Source organism: Typopeltis vanoorti, chromosome 5 (assembly GCF_054136105.1).
Source record: "Typopeltis vanoorti isolate ZY-2024b chromosome 5, IOZ_Tvanoo_1.0, whole genome shotgun sequence".
Taxonomy (NCBI): domain Eukaryota; kingdom Metazoa; phylum Arthropoda; class Arachnida; order Uropygi; family Thelyphonidae; genus Typopeltis; species Typopeltis vanoorti.
In genome coordinates, this window is record NC_143553.1 from 41,812,429 (window position 1) to 41,834,658 (window position 22,230).

General features: G+C 37.3%; 1 protein-coding gene across 2 annotated transcripts in view; it reads left to right on the top strand.

Annotated features, from left to right (window-relative positions):
- Nucleotides 1-22,230, top strand: part of ReepA (Receptor expression enhancing protein A) — a 194,292-nt gene that overhangs the window by 18,703 nt on the left and 153,359 nt on the right. For both annotated transcript variants that reach the window (XM_090392373.1, XM_090392374.1), the window contains exon 2: nt 21,212-21,284. In XM_090392373.1, the coding sequence (XP_090248499.1) occupies nt 21,212-21,284 (73 nt within the window). The remainder of the gene's footprint in view (nt 1-21,211; nt 21,285-22,230) is intronic.

Consider the following 22,230-nt stretch of genomic DNA (forward strand, 5'->3'; position numbering starts at 1 on the left):
CAGATCCATCCAGAAAATTTAACAAATTTTCACTGCATTATCCACCAACAAAATCTGTGCAAAATCGATTAAATTTACAAATGTTGTGGAAGTTGTAGTAGCCAGTATTAACTTTATTAAGTCACATGCACTTAATCACTGCCAATTTAAGGAGCATTTGGCAGACCTATTTTCGGATTATGAAGATGTGTCTTATTATTGTGAAGTGAGATGGTTGAGTAAAGATAAAATGTTAAAACGATTTTATGACCTGAGACAAGACATTGCAATTTTATGGATTTAAAAGGAAACACAATTAACTAAGTAAAAGATAACGAGTGGGTGTATGTTTTAGCATTCCTTGTAGATGTCACTGGATACCTAAACGAACTGAATCTTAAATTGCAAAAACAAGGACAATTGGTTCATGAACTGCATGGACATGTCAAAACTTTTTGTAATAAACTAAGATTATTGGAAAGTCAGATAAGAGCTAAAAATTGTTGTCATTTTCCTACTCTAGCAACTCATAAAAATATCCCTTATAATTGTTATGGAGATGAACTGAAGGCACTAATAGAGCAATTTGATACAAGGTTTGCCGACTTCAAAAACAAAGACTCCAAATTTGCTATATTTGCTCATCCGATGGATGCTGATGTAAATAATGTGCCAGAAAATTTACAGATGGAACTTATTGAGCTTCAGGCGGATTTAGTGCTAAAATCACAATTTAACAACATTGCTCTGACGATTTTTATAAATTTTATTTGGTGGAAGAAAAATATACAAATTTACGTGCCTTTTCAAGAAAAATCGTTTGACTTTTCGGCAGCACATATATGTGTGAACAGTTTTTTTTGATGATGAAATACAATAAATCAAAAATTCGGACAAGAGTAACGGACGAAAACCTCGAAAATTCTATGCGATTATCCTTAAGTAGTATTAACGTCAATATTGATAGTCTCGTAGTTGAAGTACAAGGTCAATCTCGCATTAAATTGTTATGTCGTTCATTATATTATAAAATTTATGTAGAACTTTATACCAAAGCATTATGTTATAAATAAATGAAATATGAAGTAGCAACTTGTTTTAATTCATTTAATATTAATTTATTTTATTTAATAATTTGGTCTTGTCCTTGACTCGGAGACAGAATGATAATTTGGCCCCCAAACTACGAAAGGTTGCCCATGCCTGGTCTACACCAATGCCATCTACCGTTGACCACCACCACTAGTATTTTCACAGACAATCACAAATATCCATGGTGGGATTTGAACCCACAGCCTTTTGGCTGGAGAGCTGATACGCTAATCACTAGACTCATTTGCTCCTCCAGTTTGATCATCATACAGTAGGTTGCAATAACAAGGATCTTTTATATAACTGGAACGGAGAGAGGAAGGAGCTTGTCTTTAGAGGAGCAGATAAGTACTGATAGCTTCAAGTAGGATTCGAAAGCAGTTCAGAGAATATATTTCTTTTAAGTTATAGCTATTTTTTATGAAGTTCTTTGGATATAGAGAATAGTAGGAGCATTATTGCAATTTCTGTGTTGAGAGAGAGAGAGAGAGAGAGAGATGCCGATTATCAGGATTGCCAGAATTCTGGTAACTTTTTTGACATCGCAGCCACACATTAATCATTGTGTGAGGAATAAAGGAACTTTTTTTTTTTTTTTTATCATACTCTATTGCTTGAAGGGGAAGTGATAGGAAGGTTTGTGAATATGTTTACCTATATATAGGTTTTCTGTAAACTGAGAAAGAAAAAAAAAACGGTACCATTAAGGATCCTTTCCTTCATGCTTACATGGTGATCAGAATACATCATGCAAATTATGGAAACAACTACTGTGTTAGAGTAAAACTTTAGTTTAATATAAATTAAATAAACACTCGACATTTCGACCTTCATATTAAGGTCATCATCTGGAGTACTTCATTTGAAATTGAAAATCAGAACTCGCTCCCATTTCTGGATACACTAGTCACATGTCTTCCCTTAGGTTGTCTATCCTTCACTGTTTACCACAATTATTATTATTATTATTATTATTACGGGCAACTCCAGGGAGTCATTAGACTCATCGAGGGAGGCCCCAAATCATTTTCATCACAACTATTCGACATTCATACAGTATCTATCATACCTCGCCTTAAACTCATTCACTGTCACAGCATCCACCACAGACTCAGGGAGCGCATTCCACTCATTCACTACTCTAAAAGTAAAGAACCCAGCTCTAACACCTTTACTAACCACACTTTTGCCCAGTTTCCATGGATGTCCCCTAGTCCTCCCACAACCAGCCCTGTTCTCAAAAATATCTTCTGAATTAATTTTATAGAAACCCTTCAGTAATTTGAATGTCTCAATCATATCTCCCCTCCTCCGCCTATCAACCACAAGCCTACACATACCGGCCAATATATACATGCTAACTCATATCACCACCCTTCGCAAAAATTTGGAGTCTTTAACACCCTCAAAAACAGACCAATAACAATTTGTTCTAATGAACAAGCTCTTAAACAAGAATTAAAAATTATTAGCAATACATTTATAAGTAATGGCTATAGTAAAAATACTATTAATAAAGTTCTTCATAAAACTTTATCAAAAAGTAATATAGATTACAGTAAAACCATAGCTATCCCATACATTAAAGGAGTATCAGAAAAAATTATTAGAATCCTACACCATTACCATCTTAATGCCACTTTTAAACCACCTTTAAAATTAAAAAACATTCAACTCCTCTAAGGATCCTCTCTCCCCCTATTGGCACATCCTGGAGTTCATTGCATCTATAACTTTATATTGGGGAAACTGGATGTACAATCCCTTTTGTAAAAAAAAAAAAAAAAAAAGAGGACAATGATACATTAAATTTAACAATTTTGGTGAAGCAGGCCTCTCAGATCACACTCTTAACACCCTACACCAGATTGGAAAAGTACTTGCTCATTACATCATACAAAAACCTGGTATGAACAGAAATTTAAAGAAGCCTGTGAAATTTTGATTAACCACCCCAATCTTAACAATAATCATGGCATAAAAATCTCAAGAATTTGGATGGCACACATTCAGCCCACTTAGTTTCCAGCAAACCCTAACTTTAGGACTCAAAGCTAATTTTCTGCTTTTATTGGGCACTATCCATACCAGTTGGTTGTAACTTAAATGTATACTTATATATAAATAATTTTTTATTTTATTTTTATTTATTAATTTTTGTAAACATGTTGCTCTCCAACTTAATTTAATTTCATAAGCTAATAGGTAATAATAATAATAATAGGATTCTAGCTTTGCTATAGTATGGTTGTTTTTTTTTTCACCAGAGATCAGGCCAATAGTTATAACAGTTGGTTAGCAATTTTAGCATGCCATGTAGATTGTAGTGCAGCTTGTTTCTTTGTATATATGTGTATACTTCAGATGGATGACCTTAATGTGAAGATTGAAATGTCGAGTGTTTATTTTGGTTTATATTAAATTAAATTCTTGTTGAGAGGCTTATACGCTGGTTAGACATAATAACTAATATTTAAGGAATTGACAGCGTATACTGGAAATATAGATTAAATAAACTTTAATATACACTTTCCGATATTTCGGCGAACGTCACGTTGCCATCTTCTTGGGAACTTACTAAAAAGACACGTGCACACAAGTACTAATACAACAAATGAGACTGAGGCTAGGACGCTAGCGTTTTCCTAAAGTCCTGATGGTGCCCCCTGGCGGGCTATATTGGTAGTTCTTGGCCTTTGGGCTGAAGTTCTTTTGATAAAAGTTTTCCAAATTTGGGGCAGTTTCATGCATCCAAATTTGTTGAGGTTTGGCATGTTCCTAAAGGCCGAGGCTGATTCCATGAATAGTCTTTCATACTTGAACTTGCTGCGGTGTATTACTGTGGCTTTCTTCCATCTTATTCTGTGGCGAGTATCCAGAGCGTGGTCTGCAAGCCCAGAGTGGCTGTACTGGTGAAATCGGATGTAATCCTTGTGTTCTGAGATTCTGATATTTGCTGTCCTGCCTGTTTGGCCAAAGTAGGACAGTTTACAGCTGCAAGGGACCTGGTATACACCAGGTAGGTCTAGGGGAAGTGGTTGGTCTTTGGTGGAGCAGATAAGGGATGCCAGTTTTCTATGTGGTCTGTAACAAGTGGTCAAGTCATGTTTTTTTAAGATTTTATTGATTTTTTCTGAGGTGCCTCTGATGTAGGGAATAGTGATGGATTTAGAGTAATCTTTTTTGTGAAGGGGAGGGGGTGGTGGGTTGCGGATAACTGGGTTAAGTATTTTTTGGATTTTTTGGAGGGGGTAGCCGTTGGCTGAGAAAGTGTCACGGATGTGATTTAGTTCAGTGGTTAGGGCTTGATCATTAGAACAGATTATTTTTGCCCTGTTGAATAATGTTTTAATAACTCCATATTGTTGTGAGGGGGGGGTGGGATTGTTGGTGAATGTATCTGCCTGTATGGGTGGGTTTTCTATAAACTGAGAAAACCAAGGTTCCATCAGGTTGGCGGGTGACTAGTGTGTCTAGGAAGGGGAGGTTATTGTTTTCCTCTTTTTCCAGGGTGAATTTGATTCTAGGGTGTTGGTTGTTCAAGTGTGTTAGGAAGGAGAGGAGTGAATCCGGGCCATGTGGCCAAATAGCGAAAACATCATCAACATAGCGAAGCCATATGGTAGGTTTTTGTGGGGCTGAGTTTAAGGCTTTCTCTTCAAACATCTCCATGAAAAAGTTGGCCAAGGGTGGGGAAAGTGGTGAACCCATGGCTGTCCCCTCTATCTGTTTGTAGAATTTTTCCTGCCAAACGAAATAGCCTGAGTTCATTAAACTGAAATAGGGCTGAGATATCGGGAGGAAATTTAGCTTGGATTAGCTCTAAGGTTTCTTTGAGAGGGACATTCGTGAATAGGGAGGAGACATCAAAACTGACCATTATGTCATTGTGTTGGAGTGTAAGGTTTTCTATACTGGCTTTGAAGTGGGCTGAGTTTTTTATGTGTGATGGTGTATTGCCTGTATAGTGTGAGAGCGCTTTGGCTAAATGCTTGGCTAGTTTGTAAGTGGGGGAATCAATGCCATCCACTATGGGACGTAATGGCACATTTTCTTTGTGTATTTTTGGGAGCCCATATATGCGGGGGGGTCTAGAGGTGGATAGAGGGAAGGGTAGGTTGTGCCTCAGTAACTTGTTCCAGCGATACTGCTAGACTTTGCAAAAGTCTTTGACAGGGTATCACATGGAATTCTAATCAATAAATTGTAGCATATGGAGATGGATATAAAGTTGAAGTGGATAAGAGGGTGGTTGATGGAGAGATATCAGAGAGTAGTTTATTCAGGAGTAGAGTCCAGAAGAAGGCCTGTGACTAGTGGCATGCCACAGGGTTCTGTTCTTGGGCCGATATTATCTAATTTTTACATTAATGATATAGGAAACAGTTCTGAGAGGAACTGTTTTTAGTTGTTTCCCAATGATGCAAAATTGGGTAGAGCAATAGTTAATACAGATGATGTTAAAATTTTGCAGGATGATTTGGATAGACTGGCAGTCTGGGCAAAGAAGAATGGATATCAGTTTAATGTGGCAAAGTGTAAGGCTATATAATAAATTATAAATAAATAAATATATATATATAATTATTTATTTATTTATAAATAAATACAATATATATTTTATAATAAATTTTGAAGTGAAAAGATTACCAGCTGTGTATCACATTGATGGAACTGTACTCCATGAATTTGACAAAGCCAGAGATTTAGGGGCGATGGTGAATAGGGAGTTAAAGTTTAGAGGGCACATTGCAAAAGTGACTAAAGTAACTCATTGGATTACTTGGTTAATGATGAATACTCTGGTGAGCAGAGATAAGCAGGTTATTATATCGTGCCTTGATAAGATCCTACGTGTGACTACTGGTCCGCTTGGTTAGCCTAGTGCACAGCCACTAGGCTAACCAAGCAGACCAGTGTCCTAGGTTCGATTCCTGTCGGAGACGTGAGGAGCTGAAGGATATTCCTTAGCCATAGCCAAGTTTGCTGGTCTTGGGTGTAGACAGTAGTTCAGGGCCATGTAGTAAAGATTGCAAATACAACTCAAAAGATAATTGTAATGCTGAAACGAATATTCACATGTAAAGATAAGGATGTCATTTTGCCTCTACAAGGCCTTGATAAGACCTCACTTGGACTTTGTGCGCAGGTCTGGTCTTCTGGTTTCCATTGTGATTGTGATATTTGGAGAGAGTGCAAAGGAGAGCGTTAAAAATGATATTATTATTATTATGGAATATTGACTATGAAGACAGAATTTGTAGATTGCAGACACTAGCAAACAGGAGAAAGAGGGGCGATATGATTGAGACTCACAAACATCTGAAAGAGTCATACAGGATTTCAGTTGATAGAATTTTTAATTTGCTGAGGGTGGGGAGACTACAAGAGATCATCCTTGGAAGCTGAGAATGAATGCTGCTAAGAAGGGAAACAAGGGCTAGATTTTTCTCTTTAGGGTGGTGCGTGATTGGAATGGATTGCCATTGGATGTTTTGAGTGCAAGCAGTGTGAATGAATTCAAGAATAAGTATGGTAGCTGGTGTGTGTAATATGTGACCTCCTTCGAGTCCCTGACTCCCTGGAGGTCTCTCTTAATAATAATAATAATAAATCTCTAATCTGCCCGACCACCTTAGAATATCGTTCTTACATTTGGCATGGCGCACCTGAAATCTCCCCTCAGAATGCTGGATTATATTTGGAAGAGAATTATCACTTACTAGATGACCACTCTCTTACTGATTCCAGTCACTTACTCACATATGCCCTGTTGCTAAGGTCATATATGTTGCACATATAAGGGCATATTGTTGTTCTTTCTCTATGTACAGGTAACTCTCATATGTAGGGATTGCATTCTTGAGAATCACTGAAAATACATAAAATGGAAGATATACATTATATAGGTTGCATTTCCAAATGAATGAGATTTCAAGAGTAATTTAATCTTGAAAGATCGGAATTGCATTCATTATTTGATACACCATTAGAGGTCTTATTTAGTAGTCCCCAAAAGTAATGTGCAGCAATTTTTGGCAGCTTTTAACTTGGGTGCTGTTTTCTCTTTGATGGATGTGTGTGTGTGTGTATATAGGTATGACTGGGGATATGCTTCCAAATCAGGCCAATTTCATCAAGATTAAACACCTGATTCAGTGTGTAACCTCTTACTGCTGTCTTTGCTCTGAATAGATGAAATTTTTCAGCAGCAATGTGATCAGCAGATGCAGCATCACCAGTCATGTTGAGATTGTGGAATGTGTAACAGCTCTTATAGTGGTCAACTATCTACAACGATACCTTTTGCAGTAGGAGGTGTCAGTTGCATTTTATGTTTTGTTAGATCTTCATATGTACAGATAGACAATACTGCATAGACTAATAAGGCAGGAGGAGCACATAATTAATACTGAACCACTGAGTACAGTAGACAAGGTGCATGCGTGGAAACTAATGCAACCTTGGATAGGAAACAGCGATAATACTTATGTACCGAAATGAAATGTGTCAAGTGTTATCTCCATCCAGGAAGTTGCCTCTGATGGATCTCCATCTATTTCTGTGATGGGCTATCTCTTATTCTCTGCATAGTGCCCAGCCACTCCTTTATTTTTTTAACCATGTGTGAAATGAAACTATGTATATGCGAAAATGCAAATAATGAAAGTATGTATGGCAAGAGTTACCTGTATTTCCATGGATACTGCTCCACTGAACTGGTCACTACCATTTCTCTACTTTCCTCATAATCACACATGAACACGAGCAGCTGCTGGTTAACATCCATATATCTCTGAACATATTGAATCAAATTCTCCTCCCGCATTCATGCCTGTATTCTTTGGCCTGCAGTTTTCCTTCTGGTACTTTATCCAATAATTACAACTCCCAGCTCTTTAAAAAACACATAAAGAAATTCCTTTCTTTTCTCTAACCCCTTACACACATGCTATGTCATAGGTCTTGGGACCTCTCTCCTGTGTGTGCATGTTTTTTTTTTTGGGGGGGGGTACATAAAAAAAAAAAAGCAGTAACCCTTACTTCTTGCTTCCCAAACACATGCACAAAGTTTCACTATTCCTATTTAATATACCTGAACCACATCTGACAAAATGGCTAAAGCTCTAAAGAAATACATAATCAAAGGACAAACTCCATCCTCCACCATATTCTGGATTATATGAAGTGCTCAGTGATTATAACATGGCTTACTATTAATAGACAGGAAGATCTGTGAACATCCTCCTTGGAGAACACGAGATACATTTGCCATCATCATCATTATAGCAACTCAAAACTAGAATAGACCATGATTTCCACACCTCCTCACATGGAATAAGATAGGAGAAGAATCAGTGTGTTATATAGATGTCATTACAAGTTGGAGAGACTAGCGTCAGCAGTGGCTATGAAGACTTCTTAGCCTAAGTATGGCTGCATGAATATGCCAAAAATATTATTACAAGGTAGGTTCAAAAAGTGTTCAGCCTGACATAAAAAAAATTTATGCCAATTTTAAAATGCTATGATTGACAGATAGCACCATTTGTAGGGAGCTTAGTGTACCAGTTTCAACTCCCTAGCTGCTTCATTCAGTTAGAGGCACTAGTTTGATTAACACATGGCACGCTAAGTGGTTGTAATGTTAAAAATTTAATACTGCTGTGGTAAAATTTTTCGCCAAAGAAAGGCTTTCTCCAAGTGCTGTCAAACAGCAGTTGAATGGTGTTTATGGGGAAGCTTCTCCTTCATATGCTACCTTGAAGGAATGGGCTAAACAGTTTCACCTAGGAAGAGAGAGCATAGATGATGATCCTCATGATGGTTGGCCTGTGGAAGTGATGACTTAAGAAAATGTCTCTCTTGCTAGAGGAACTGCTCAGTTACAGATGGCTGAAGCTTAAAGAAATCTCAGCAAGATTGGGGCTTTCTATAACAACCGTCTTTTGCATCATTCACAAGGAGCTACACATAATGAACACAATTCAGAAGGAGCATCATGTGACCTGTTCCCACAAGCTTTTAGAGCTTTGCCAAGGAAATCAGAGAGAAGTTCTGGAATCCATTGTCACTGGGGATGAAACAATGGTCCTTTATTACGATCCTCTTCCCAAAAGGGAATCCATGGTGCAAAGCACCACCAAGAAAAGCCAAGGTCACTCATTCCACCAAGATCATGGCAACAATCTTTTGGAATTGCCAGAGAATTCTCGTATTGACTTCAAGGAAAGGAGTACCACCGTGAATGCAGAATATTATGCTTCACTCCTGCACAAACTGTGCGACGCCATATAAGAGAAGAGACGAGGAATGCCAAATCATGGTGTTCACCTGCTTCATGATAATGCTCCATTCCATATGGCTATTGTTGTGAAGGACTGTTGCTTCCAGGAGATTGAACACCAACCTATAGCCCATATCTAGCACCCGGTGAATACTACTACTTCTTGAAACTGAAGAAAGACCTCTGAGGAAGAAAATTTGCAGATAACAAATTTTGAGTGGTTAGATGCAGTTTAGGCCATTTTGCAGACAAAAGTATACACTATTTTTTCAAGGGCATAGAAATGTTAATTCATTGATTTGAAAAGTGTGTTGAAGTACAGAGAGATTATGTTGAAAAGTGATGCAGATGTTTTCTTTCTATCATCTCTAAAAGTTAGTCAGGCTGGAAACTTATGGAACCATCCACTCATCTGGGCAACTCATCAAGAATCATGGACTCATTGAGGGTTGCTCTAAACATTATGCCAAGCATTTCCAATGTTCATGCAATATCTATCATACTTTGCTCAGAACTCATTTATAGTCTAAGCACCCAGTGCAGACTCTGGCAACCTGTTCTGCTCATTCACCACTCTGCAATCAAAAAAATCGTCCTCATGCTCTTGCTCAATTTCCAAGGAAGGCCTGTAGTTCTCCCACCAATAGCCCTGTCAGAAAAATTTTCTGTGTGTTAATCCTGTAAAAGCCCCTCAGTAATTTTTTTGTCTCAATCATATCACCTCTTTTCCACCTGACAACCAATTTCTAGAACACAGAGATCTTTAGCCTGTCCTCATAAGGTGCATTCCATAGACTGGCCACCATCTTGGTCACTTGGCTCTGGATCCTCTCCTCCTCACCCCCCAAAAAACACAGGTGACCATTGCATAATTGTCAAGATGGAGTTTTACCAAGGCCTTATCTGATAACCTGTATCTCTGCTCATCAGGATGTTCTTCAGTAACCAAGTAATCTGATGAGCTGTTTTAGTCACTTTTGCAATATATCCTCTAAACTTCAACTCCCTATCCACTAACACTCCTCAAATCCATGGCTTCATCAATTTCTTGGAGTATATAGTTCGATTAATATAATATACAGCTGGTAATATCATCCCAAAATGAATAACCTTACACTTTGTCACGTTAAACTGAGATCCATTCTTCTTTGCCCGTGCCACCAGTCTATTTAAATGACATTGTAAAATTTTAACATCTTTATTGACTATTGCTCTACCCAGTTTTGTATCATCAGCAAACAACTGAATATTTCCTCTCAGATCTTTTCCTTTATCATTAATGTAAAATTAAATAGTAGTGATCCAAAAACATAGCTTTGTGGCATGCTGCTAGTCACAGGCATTCTGCTGGACTCAGCTGCTGAATAAACTACTGTCTGGTAACTCTCCATTAACAATCCTCTTGTCTACTACACCAACTTTATTTCCATCCCCATGTGCTGCACATTATTAATTAGAATTCCATGAGGTATCCTGTCAAAAGTCTTTGTGAAGTGCAGCAGTGTCACTATATTATAAAAGGTAAGTTACTGAGGTATGACCTACCCTTCACAAAACCATGCTGCCTACCTCATATAATATTCCATTCCTGTATTTTTATCTTAACAAACTTCTCCAATACCTTAGCCACAACTGTTGAGATGCTGATCAGTCAGTAATTTGCTAGCTCAGTCTTGGAGCCTCCTTTATGCAATGGAACTATTTTTCCACCCCTTTCCATCCCCTTGGGACCAACCCAGAGCTGAGATTTTATTTAATCAATGTGGTCAAAGGCTCTGCCAATTCCCTAGCACCTTGTCGTAAAACTTCAGCTGGTATACTATCCAATTCCATAACTGTATGTATCTCCAGTTAATCTACCTCTGTTTCTTAATAAGTCCTTGTCTCTCTTTTAATTGCAAAATATCCATCTGGACGATATACTTTTGCAAAGTGTTCACTTAGTAATTCAACTATATTCTGTCTGCTTCAATTAACTTCCTACCATTAGATTGATTAAAATGATTCTTCCTTTTACTTGCAACATACTGAAAGAACTCTTTGGTATTACCACTTTCCATGCACTATTAACATCCAGCCCTTGGAGTTTCTTATGCCATGGCATTGCTTCAAGCAATCCCCCTAAGTTTGTCATACTTAACCAGTTCTGTAATTCTACATATCCCCCCCCCCAACATATTTAGCCACTTCCCAGGTTAAGACCACGAAATCACCCTCACCAGTTGGTGGCAGAGCATCTTGGTTACTGACAAATTCTCTGATGCAATTTCTAGATCTACACTCTCAAACCCCTTAATACATTCTATTACCTGCTGCCTCAGGTAATTAGTAACTGCATATATTCCATTTCTTTCCTCTCGTGTTGTTTCTGCCTTCCATCTATGTTTCCATAGTTGAAGTTGCTCATAATAATTACCTGCCCTTCATTCATTGAGATTATTTACCAAGGTCATCGAATACCAAGGCATACTATCTGCATCATCATTCTCATATCATGGTCTATAGCAGCAACCAATTGTATCTTTTGTCCTGCTGGCTTCTGTTTCACACCAGATGGCCTCAAATGCACTATTTTCACTCGACTCTCTCTCTCTCTTTGGTTGCAGTTCATTAAATCATAAATAATACCCTTTTCCCATTCTTTTCTCTCTACCGTCCCGGAAAATACTATATCCTTCACATTCTATCCCACTAACTATACGAGGCTGGTCTGAAAAGTTCTTGGCCTAACAATAAAAAAACGAATTTACAATTTCAGATTATTTTTATTTTTGAACGTAATCTCCCTTAAGACTAATACATTTATTCCAGCAATGCTCCACCTTCATTATCCCATCCCTGTAGTGGTTCTCAGTAAGATCTGCAAAATACCCCTCTACAGCTGCAATCGCCTCTTGATTCAAAGAAAAACGTTGACCAGCGAGGAAGAGTTTTAATTTTGGAAAGAGATAGAAGTCAGAGAGAGCCAAATCTGGGAAATAGGGTGCATGTTCCAACAATTCATAGTGCAGATTCCTTAATTTTCTCATTGCAAAAACACCTTTGTGGGCAGGTGCATTGTCCTGATGAAAGATGATGTTTTTCTTCTGCAAACCAGGCCTTTTCTCACGAATTTTTTTTGTCAAGTCTGGTAAAAAGATGGGAATAATATTCCCCGGTTATTGTTTTACCCTTTTCAAGATAATTAATAAACAAAATACCTTTAGCATCCCAAAACACCGATGCCATGACCTTTCCTGCTGATGGAACCGACTTTGTCTTCTTTGGCGCTGAACAACTGGCTTCTGTCCACTGTTTTGCTGCTGTTTGGATTCTGGTGTGTAATGGTGAATCCAAGTCTCATCCATAGTAATAAATCGATGCACAAAATCAGTTTTATTCTTGTTAAAACGCTCCAAGCACTGTTCAGAGATTTTCATGCAAGTGCATTTTTGATCTGCTGTGAGCAAGCGTTGCGCCCATCTTGTGCAAAGCTTTTTCATTTGCAATTCTTCATGCAAAATATATCCTACACGTTCTTTTGAAATGCCTATAGTCTCAGCAATTTCATGCACTTTGACTTGCCAGTCATCGAATACCATATGGTGCACTTGATCAATGATTTCTGGTGGTGTTACACTTTTTAGACGTTTTTCACGTATATCATCTTCAAGGCTGGTACAGCCAAGTTTAAACTTGGAAGCCCATTTCTTAATTCGAAAATGAAGCGAAAGAGTGCCCATGAACTTCGAATGAATTTCTTTTGGCGTTAAACCTTCTTTTACAAAGAATATTATAACTGCACGATACTCAATTTTATCCATTTCAAGGGATACGGACAACACTTTTGCTTCAGACAGCTGTATAAAACAAATTACTTGATAGAATGACTTGAAATTTCACATGGATGCTTATGACAGATGTACCAACTTAAAAAAAAAAAATATTGTTGATAGTGTTGCGATCTATGGTTGAGAACTTTTCAGACCACCCTCATATCATCTTCTATCAACCATGTTTCACTGATGCCAATAATCTTTGGCCAAGATAAATTGACTAATGCTGAAATATGGAAAACAGTCATCTTAAAATCAAATTCAATGTAACAACTGTAAAAATTCTTCTATACATTATTAGAAAGCACCAAATTAGGATTTCATATCTTAATTGTCCATTACAGTGAATTGTTTTCTGTACTCTTTATCATGTGTGTGTGTGTGTTGTAAGAAGGTGTGCTCTGGAGATGCTGGTTTGAAATCCAGTGAAATATAATCCCGTTAAGATTTTTTTGTATGCTTTATTGTTTTTTGTGTTGTAATATTGTGAAAAAAAGAGATGAATGACATTCATCACCTAAACTACAACTTATGTCTACAAACCTGCATTGAATAATCAATGAAGAATCTATAAATAAAAATGACGTACTAATCGGGGGTGAATTAATCAAGGGATTACTGCATCCCTTGATTAATGCACCACCGATCAGTGCGTCATTTTTTTTCGATACCCAGATTCAATTAGTGGGCCTATATACATCTTAAAAATAAATGCTACAGATTTTAAAAATTTTCTATCTATACATTTTTATGGCTAACTATTTTAAAAAATCACTCACCAGAATGAAATAATTTAGTTACCGATTTAAAACATTTTACAAAGTTATTTTTAATGGCATACTACACTACTTCCATGTATACTATGTTCCAAATTTTTACCGGCAAAATTTATGTTGGCTGCTATAGTACGCCCACAGATGCGAGACCCCTCCACACTTCTCTGCGTGACAGAAAAAGGCGAATCCATTCCGATAATAGGGTAATCAATCCGTCTTCTGGGATGAGTTGTTTATTATTACACGTCAGAAAATTAACTTCTCTTTTATGATGATTGTAGTTTTTAAAGTGGTAACTATTTTGCTTGTATAACAGTTGGGAAATTTTATCTATGAAGCACGTGATTTCGCATGTTGGCGACCAATTCGTACGTCCTTCATTTCTTTCTCCCAATGATAATGTCTAAAAGTTAATTAAATCTCATTCTGAAGAATTGAGTGATTCCAACCTGCTAAATTTATTATTACCCCAAGACCTCATGGAGTCAAAGACTCATGATGCACAGCGGGAAGATCCTGAAGAATATGAAGAAAATTTAACCACTGATAGTCAGCCCAAAGAGATTTCACAGAAACAATTTGAAAATATTTTTCGTACAATCGAAGTTTTTAAACAGCAATGCTTAGAGGCTGACCCTGATGAAGAGAGAAACAGTAAAATTTGCAGAAGAGTAGAAGTGGCAATAGGGTCTTACCGTCGGTTGTATGAAAAAAAGAAACAAAATGCCTGCCAAACTACGTTAGCTAAATTCTTTGTTATGAAGTAGAATAATAAAATGTATATTCTGAATATGTTTTATTGTCTTTCAGCTTCATGGTTTTCCTTTAACTAGGCCCTGAGACATACCTATAAAAAAAAAAATTAAGGTTTAAAAAAGAAATTTGAGGAACGAATTATACTTTTTCCCATAGGTTATTATATTTGATTAGTGCGTTTTCGATTAATGCAGCTGTTTTAAAGGATGCGTTAGACGCACTAATCGAGAGATTGCTGTAGTAGTGACATCTTATCCTATCCTACTTTATCACATTTGCTCAACATAGCAAATGCTTCACATTCTTCTGCTATTATGTAGGGATTTCTCCTTCTTTTATCTTACCCTTGCACTTAATGTCAACTTATTTCCAATAGCATGAAATACATTTACAAAATAGTTACTGAATATTTCTATTTTGTGCATTGTTTACCTTGCTACTATTGTTAGCAACCATGGCATTGTCCTGTACTCAATCTTTTTTTATGTCAGATCCATTTTGTAAGTGTTCTCAACCCGTAATCAAACAGAGGTGCTGATATATAAAAAAATGTGTTTAGTACTTACCTTTGTAACACATAAAGTCATTACAATGAAAAAATATTCCAAAAACCTACAAGAAATAAAGCACTTGAATTATCATACAGGAATTGACAGGTCAGTTTTAGAATATGTACTGAAAAAGTATGACCACAGCATCACCTAACTTTTAATTTGCAAAAATGTGACAGAATAGTGCTTGTTAAAACTGTAACCTTCCCCGATGTTTGACTGTTGTGCAAAAGATTTCATCAGTAGGCCATTTTAGGTGCTGTACTCAAATGAGTACGCTGCGATAAAATGGGTTAATGAAGTTTCCATGATGCCTCCAGTTGGTCAGTGACCATGTGGAAAAAAAATCAGAAGTGGTTTGACACATGCCTGTTTCAATCATGAGAGGGAAGAGAATTACGGACCATATGACCATTAGAGACTCAAGCAAGAGTTGGATAAAATTCACTGGCATCAGGAACTTGTTGGAGAGGTAATTGTGCTTAGAAGTTTGTCAAGGATCTCAAAGGCATGGAAGTCTGACTCTATTCCAAGAGACAGATAACTAAAATGCAGTAAGGTGGATGAGTAATGCAATTCAGCAGGAAGTGTTAGAAAATGCTCTGGAGAAGGTATAAACAAGAAGGAAGACAAGTGCATGATAATAAAGCATAGAGGAAAGTGACTAGGATAGTGAGAAAGACAAAATTAGAGTGAAAGAAGACTGGGAGTGCAAGCAATTCAAAATCTTAAGGAATACTTTAATTTTGTATCCAGTATAAAGAGCACTCTTGACACTTCTCCAGGTTTTGAACATGCCTGGTTACAAAGCCTGTTCAGAAAATTGCCTTCCTTCAGCATGTCATGATGGAAGGATTCCTTAAACCTTCACTACCAATGCAGAAGAGCTTCATGGCTCTGTTATAGCACCTACTCTCTTTCTCTTAATACATAAATATATCACCTACCCTCTTATACATAAATAACCTGCTCTCAATTACCACTAATCCTATCCACAGCTCTGTTGATGATAGGATGCTCTATCCTGCTCTTGGACAATCAATGCAGTTCTTAGACATCCCAAGTTGCACGATCATCTGCAACTGGTGTTTTCAATGATCATCTACATACCATCCTTCAATAGGTTGAGGATAACTTGGTCGCCTTCAATGGTACCAAAATGCAGTCTTGCCTTTTCTCTCTAAAAAGGGATCTCAGTACATCTACCCTTACCAGCCACGATAAGACAATGTTGCTTGGCTGCGCAAGGTAAAGTAATTACCAAGGAGCCCATATGGACAGAAGATATCTTAGATATCTTCTGTTCATATGGGCTCCTTGGTATGGCAGTAACTACAGAGTATATGGACCGTCTGAGTAATGTGAAGAACCAAATCCAAAATAAAACTCGAGTTGAAATATTTGAAAGATTTATCGATAAAGAAATTATTACCGTCATTATTGAACAGACCAGTTTGTATGCTACGCAGAACAATAATCATGTATTTCAAGTAACTGAAGAAGACATCAAGGTATTTATCTCAATTCTACTTTTGAGTGGATACCACAGGTTGCCAAGAGAGCGTCACTATTGGTGTTTAGATGAGGATCTCCTGGTTCCCCCAGTGGCCACCAGTATGTCAAGGAACAGTTTTCAAGAAATATCTACATTTGGCCGATAATTCACAAATAGATAAAAATGATAAAATGTATAAAATAAGACATCTAATGGATAAACTAAATAAAAAAATTTCAACAGTTTGGCATATTCAACAAATGGTCTCTCAGTCGATGAAGCCATGATCCGGTATTTTGGGCATCACTCTGCTAAGCAGTTTGTTAATTTTGATACCTGATCTACCCATTATACTCATATGAGTACACTTTTTTTTTAATTATGCTTCTTTTTTTTTAACTGTCAGTATAGTGTAGCATTTTGACACATTTTCAACTAAATAGTATGAAAAAAATTGCTTTTTAAAAAAAATTCTTGGGATCAAATGGGTTAAAAATTGCATCTTGTGACACAATCCCTGAATATAATAGAAGATGCCTGTGTTCCTTTTACTACATGATGTTAAAAAAAGTCTCCAAGAAATTCATTTTCTCACGGGACGCCACTCTACATGATGTGTCATCTGTATCACAATCCATGGTCTGCACTACAGTGCCTACTACCATTATCTGATACGAAAAACCATAGTAGATGTAGAGAGAGAAAAAATCAGCATGAAGATGATGTAACTTTCCTGACATTATTATTATGATTATGTGACACCTCCAGGGAGTCCAAAGACTCATCAAGAGAGAGTGTGCCAACAACATCGAACGATTGATCTCCGTCCAACTACTAACCGTGCTCAAACTTGCTTAAGCCATTAGTAGCAAAGGCTCTACCAATCGACCAACCTTTGCTCATGACGATAATCGAGCCTGGGTATTTTCCGGTCAAGGGATGCATGTTCCATCGTTCTTCCAAATGCACCATGGAGGCATTTATACATCCTATATAGACATATCTTAATATCTTCCTTTCTTATATCATGTTATACGATACTGTAAAGGTATTACTTAAATAAAGAACCAATATGCTTCATTTCGGCGATGTAACATTTTTTAAATTAAGGGGATATTAAATCCTACATTCTTTCAAAACCGAATAAGAAACTCAGAGTTTAATGCCGAATATAGTAAACTATAAAAGTATTGGCGGATATTAGCGTAAGCCAAAACACGTAGTACAAACTAGGGCAACTCATAGCAAAGGTGGGTAAAGCTCTGATCACTATTCTTAGTATTTCCCATAATGTAAAAACATATCTCCTAGGAGATGTATGATGTTATATATTATGGTGGAAGGTCACTACCCAGACTGGTTTCGACCTTTATTGAGGTCTCATCAATGAGTAGGTAGACCAAATTAATATTGAGGATTAACGATTAACATTTCTGGCTTTAAGGGTGAAGCAAAGTGCTTTTCATGTTCCCTGCTATCTGGCATGGAAACCTTGAGTGGAAAAGTTTGTGAGCTAATTGCTCGCCCTGGGCCGGCTTGGAGGTTAAATATCAGGGGGGGGGGGGAATTAGTATGGCTTTGGGTCTTTTGTATTTGAAGCAGTCTGTGGCGTCGTAATTCGTAGCTAGTTGAACCAGTTCGTTGGGGTGCTGCGATGCTTTTTTGAAGAACTTTGTTGCTGTAGTTTGCAGAAATGTGTATATGTAGGGGACATCTGTATCTCGATGGAGCTGCACAGTTCTAATGAACCATGGGGCGTTTAGGATTATACGAAGGCATTTATTCTGTACTCGTTGCAATTTGAGAATGTTAGTGTCAGCGGTATGACTCCAGGCTGGAGAAGCATAGGTGAGTATAGGACGGATCATCAGTTTGTAGATAAGTAGTTTGATTCTGGGGTTTAGTTTACTGGTCCTGTTGATCAGGGTATACAGTTGAGCAATGGCTTTTGATGCCTTTGCACAGAGAGCCTTGATATGAGAATTGAAAGTTAGCCTTTTGTCTAGTATTACGCCAAGGTATTTGACTTCTGTTTTCCAGGGGATTTTTGTGTTGAAAAGGAGGATGTCCTCTTTGGGAAGCATCGGTCTTCTAGTGAATAGTATGGCTATGCTCTTCTGGGGGTTTACTTGTAGTCTCCATTTAGAGAACCACTTCTCAATCTGTAGTATGTTTTCTTGTAGTTTGTTGATGGCTGCGTGTGGTTTTAGAGATCTGGTTAATACCGCTGTATCATCTGCATACAGGGCCAGGATGGATGACAATGGATTGTGTGGGATATCAGCCATGTATATGGAAAACAGAATCGGAGCTAGTAATGATCCTTGTGGGACTCCAGCTATGAGACGTTTCTGGGCTGAGACTGTGCCGTTGATCTTGATTTGCATTTAATATTGAGGGTATAGCGAAAAGAACTTATATACTCTGCTATACGAGGTGTCAAACAGGTGCACCCATTAAATTACTTAAATAAAGAGCCAATAGGCTTCATTGTGGCGATGTAATATTATATAATTTAAGGAGATATTAAACCCCACATTGTTTCAAAACCGAATAAGAAACTCAAAGATCGGAATCGCTATACCCTCAGTATTAATTTGGTCTACCTACTCACTGATGAGACCTCAATAAAGGTCGAAACCAGTCTGGGTAGTGACCTTCCACCATAATGTATAACATCATACATCTCCTAGGAGATGTGTTTTTACATTATGGGAAATATTAAGAATAGTGATCAAAGCTTTACCCACCTTTGCTACGAGTTGCCATAGTTTGTACTACGTGCTTTGGCTTACGCTATTATTCGCTGATACTTTTATAGTTTACTATATTCGGCATGAAACTCTTTGATTCCGATCTTTGAGTTTCTTATTCGGTTTTGAAACAATGTGGGATTTAATATCCCCTTAATTTACAATAACTGTAAAGGTATTACTTAATTAAATGTTTCTTTATTTTCTGTGTAGATATAATGCGTACAGTTCTCGTCTAATCTAATATTGGCATTTGTGCATACAGAAATTTGACAATTTTGTATAAGAACGATTGTTCTTGGAACTTCTTTGGGAGATGGACCGAGTCCTTGACTCTTTATCCCTTCATCTGATTTTAGCTGTAAGGGAATTATTGTGGGTAATTTACCCGCTCATTGTGAGCATTGTAAGCTGTATTAGCTTTCTCTTGCGATGGCGGATTTCTTTTTCTTTTATTTGAAACGATCTGAGGGTTTGTAATTCGCTGCATGTCGAATTAGTTGATTTGGGTGTTGAGCTGTGATTGTGAAGAATTTTTCTGCAACGCCTGTCATGTAGGTCTTGATATTTGGAAGGTAGCGGTTGTTCGGATATAATCCTTGTATTTTATTATCGGAAACGTTATTTGCGAGTGAGCGTTAACTGGCAAGGCCGCTAGAAGACAATTTTCATTTCTTACCGCACCGTGTGTCCCTGGTTTAGTAGTTATTTTGGGAGGCGGCCACTGTTCTGTAGCATGTAGTTCGCTGGGGGTTCGTTTTAGAAAGCATTTGGATATTTGCTTTCAGCAGAATAAAGTACCTTGAGTACATAAAGTTCGTAGTATTTCACCCTAAATTCTGGAATATAAGCCGCTTTTCTCTACATCTCTGAGATCGGGGCATACCACATTACTGCCGCTGTTAGAGGAATCGATTTGTCGCTGCAGTTCATGCTTTTCTCTGTCCTTTCTCTATATAGAGACTGCGCTTTTCGCGAAGTGCTCTCTACCGCCGTTTTATCCTTTTTCACTATCTTTTCAATGTCTTCCATGCTTTTCTTGTTCCAAAAGTGGAAATTTCACGCAATTAATCATTTTACAAAATCACGTACAGAATATTCTGCAGAATGGTGTTTTTTCTTAAATTTAGGAAGAATGGGATATTTTCGGAGCGTTTTTTGAATTCGATTGTATTTTCACAATGCAAGAACTGTTACCCAGAATTTCATAATTTTTGTTTGGATGGGGGTGGAGCGTAGTTTAGCGAAACTGCCCGTTTATACAATTATCTGGCTTATAATTGCAAGGAAGGAGCAGAAATAACAAGGATGGTATAAACTGCCGTCATTTTCTCGCATATAGTGGAGATATATATAAAAAAAAAATCTTTTTCTTATACATGGAGTTTAGCAAATGGTTTCTTTTTTGTTCATCATATATAAATATTTATATATATAAATATTCGATTTTAAAAGAATCTAATTAACGTAGAAACCGACAACTGTTTTATTGTTATTATTCTTCGGAGAAATGACTACACCAAGTCTTCGATTTAGGTGAAAAAAAGAACTTTATGTTGCACTGGAAAATAATAACACCGAAATTATTATCAAGATGGAAAGAAGTGATCTTTCTATACGCATGACAGCAGCCAACTTAGTAATACTTCACTTGTTTGCATGTGCTTGTTGTCCATCAATGGCTGAGTATTTTTATTCTGGTTACAGATTAATATTTGGAACCCTTTATCCTGCATATGCATCCTACAAAGCAGTGAAAACAAAGAATGTTCGAGAATATGTGAGTAGATTTAAAATCTTTGATCATAGTTATTGCTGTTATTTTCTAACTAATATTAAAATATAGTAGTTGTGGCTTATCATTAAATGCAAACTTAGGGAGATAGTTTCCTGAAGAGTTTAAAAGCATTAAGTTTCCACTAGTGTTTATAATAATAATAATAAAGTGCCTGTATACTGACAGTGATTGCTATCCCAGTTATGGTTTATTACAAACACTGAATTTAGTCCTGATTATAAGATGATTGACAATCAAGTGCTTACTTGAGGCTTATGCAAAACTTTTGTGGATTTTCTGTTAATGCAGTAAGTACTCATTTATCTTGGGATGATTAGGAAATAAAATTCTCCAGATAACTGAAATCACTGACAATCCTATATGAAATGATATATGTTATAGACACATGCATACGTGTGCATGTATGCTTATAAGTTAAAACCTGACCAACTAGACTGCATGGTTGGCAAGAACCAGGTGGTGGCAGTATTATAGTATGGAAATCGTTCTCATAGACATCACTGGATCCTCTCATCTTCCATTGAACCTTTACCACTAATCCCTGCCTGTGGATTATTTTGGACCAGGTATTGATACCTGGTCCTGATGGATCTAGATCCTTCTAGACAATGCCTCATGCCACAAATCTTGCAATGTGAAAAGATTGTTCAAAGAGCATGAACATTAGTGTACTTCCTTGGCTTGCTGATTTGAATCCCATCAAAGATTTCTGAGATCATGTGGTATGCAGCATCCTCTTGTCAATCAACATCAATGGCTCTCTTGGTCACTGATCCCCCCACCCCTGGGACATACCTTAGGACACCTTCTGTGGTCTAATGGAGCCAGTGTCATGATGAGTGGAAGTGGTTACCTCAGCCAAAGATGGCCCAAGCATGCTGCTAGGTAAATTGTCATAATGTTTTGACACATGAGTGTATATATATTT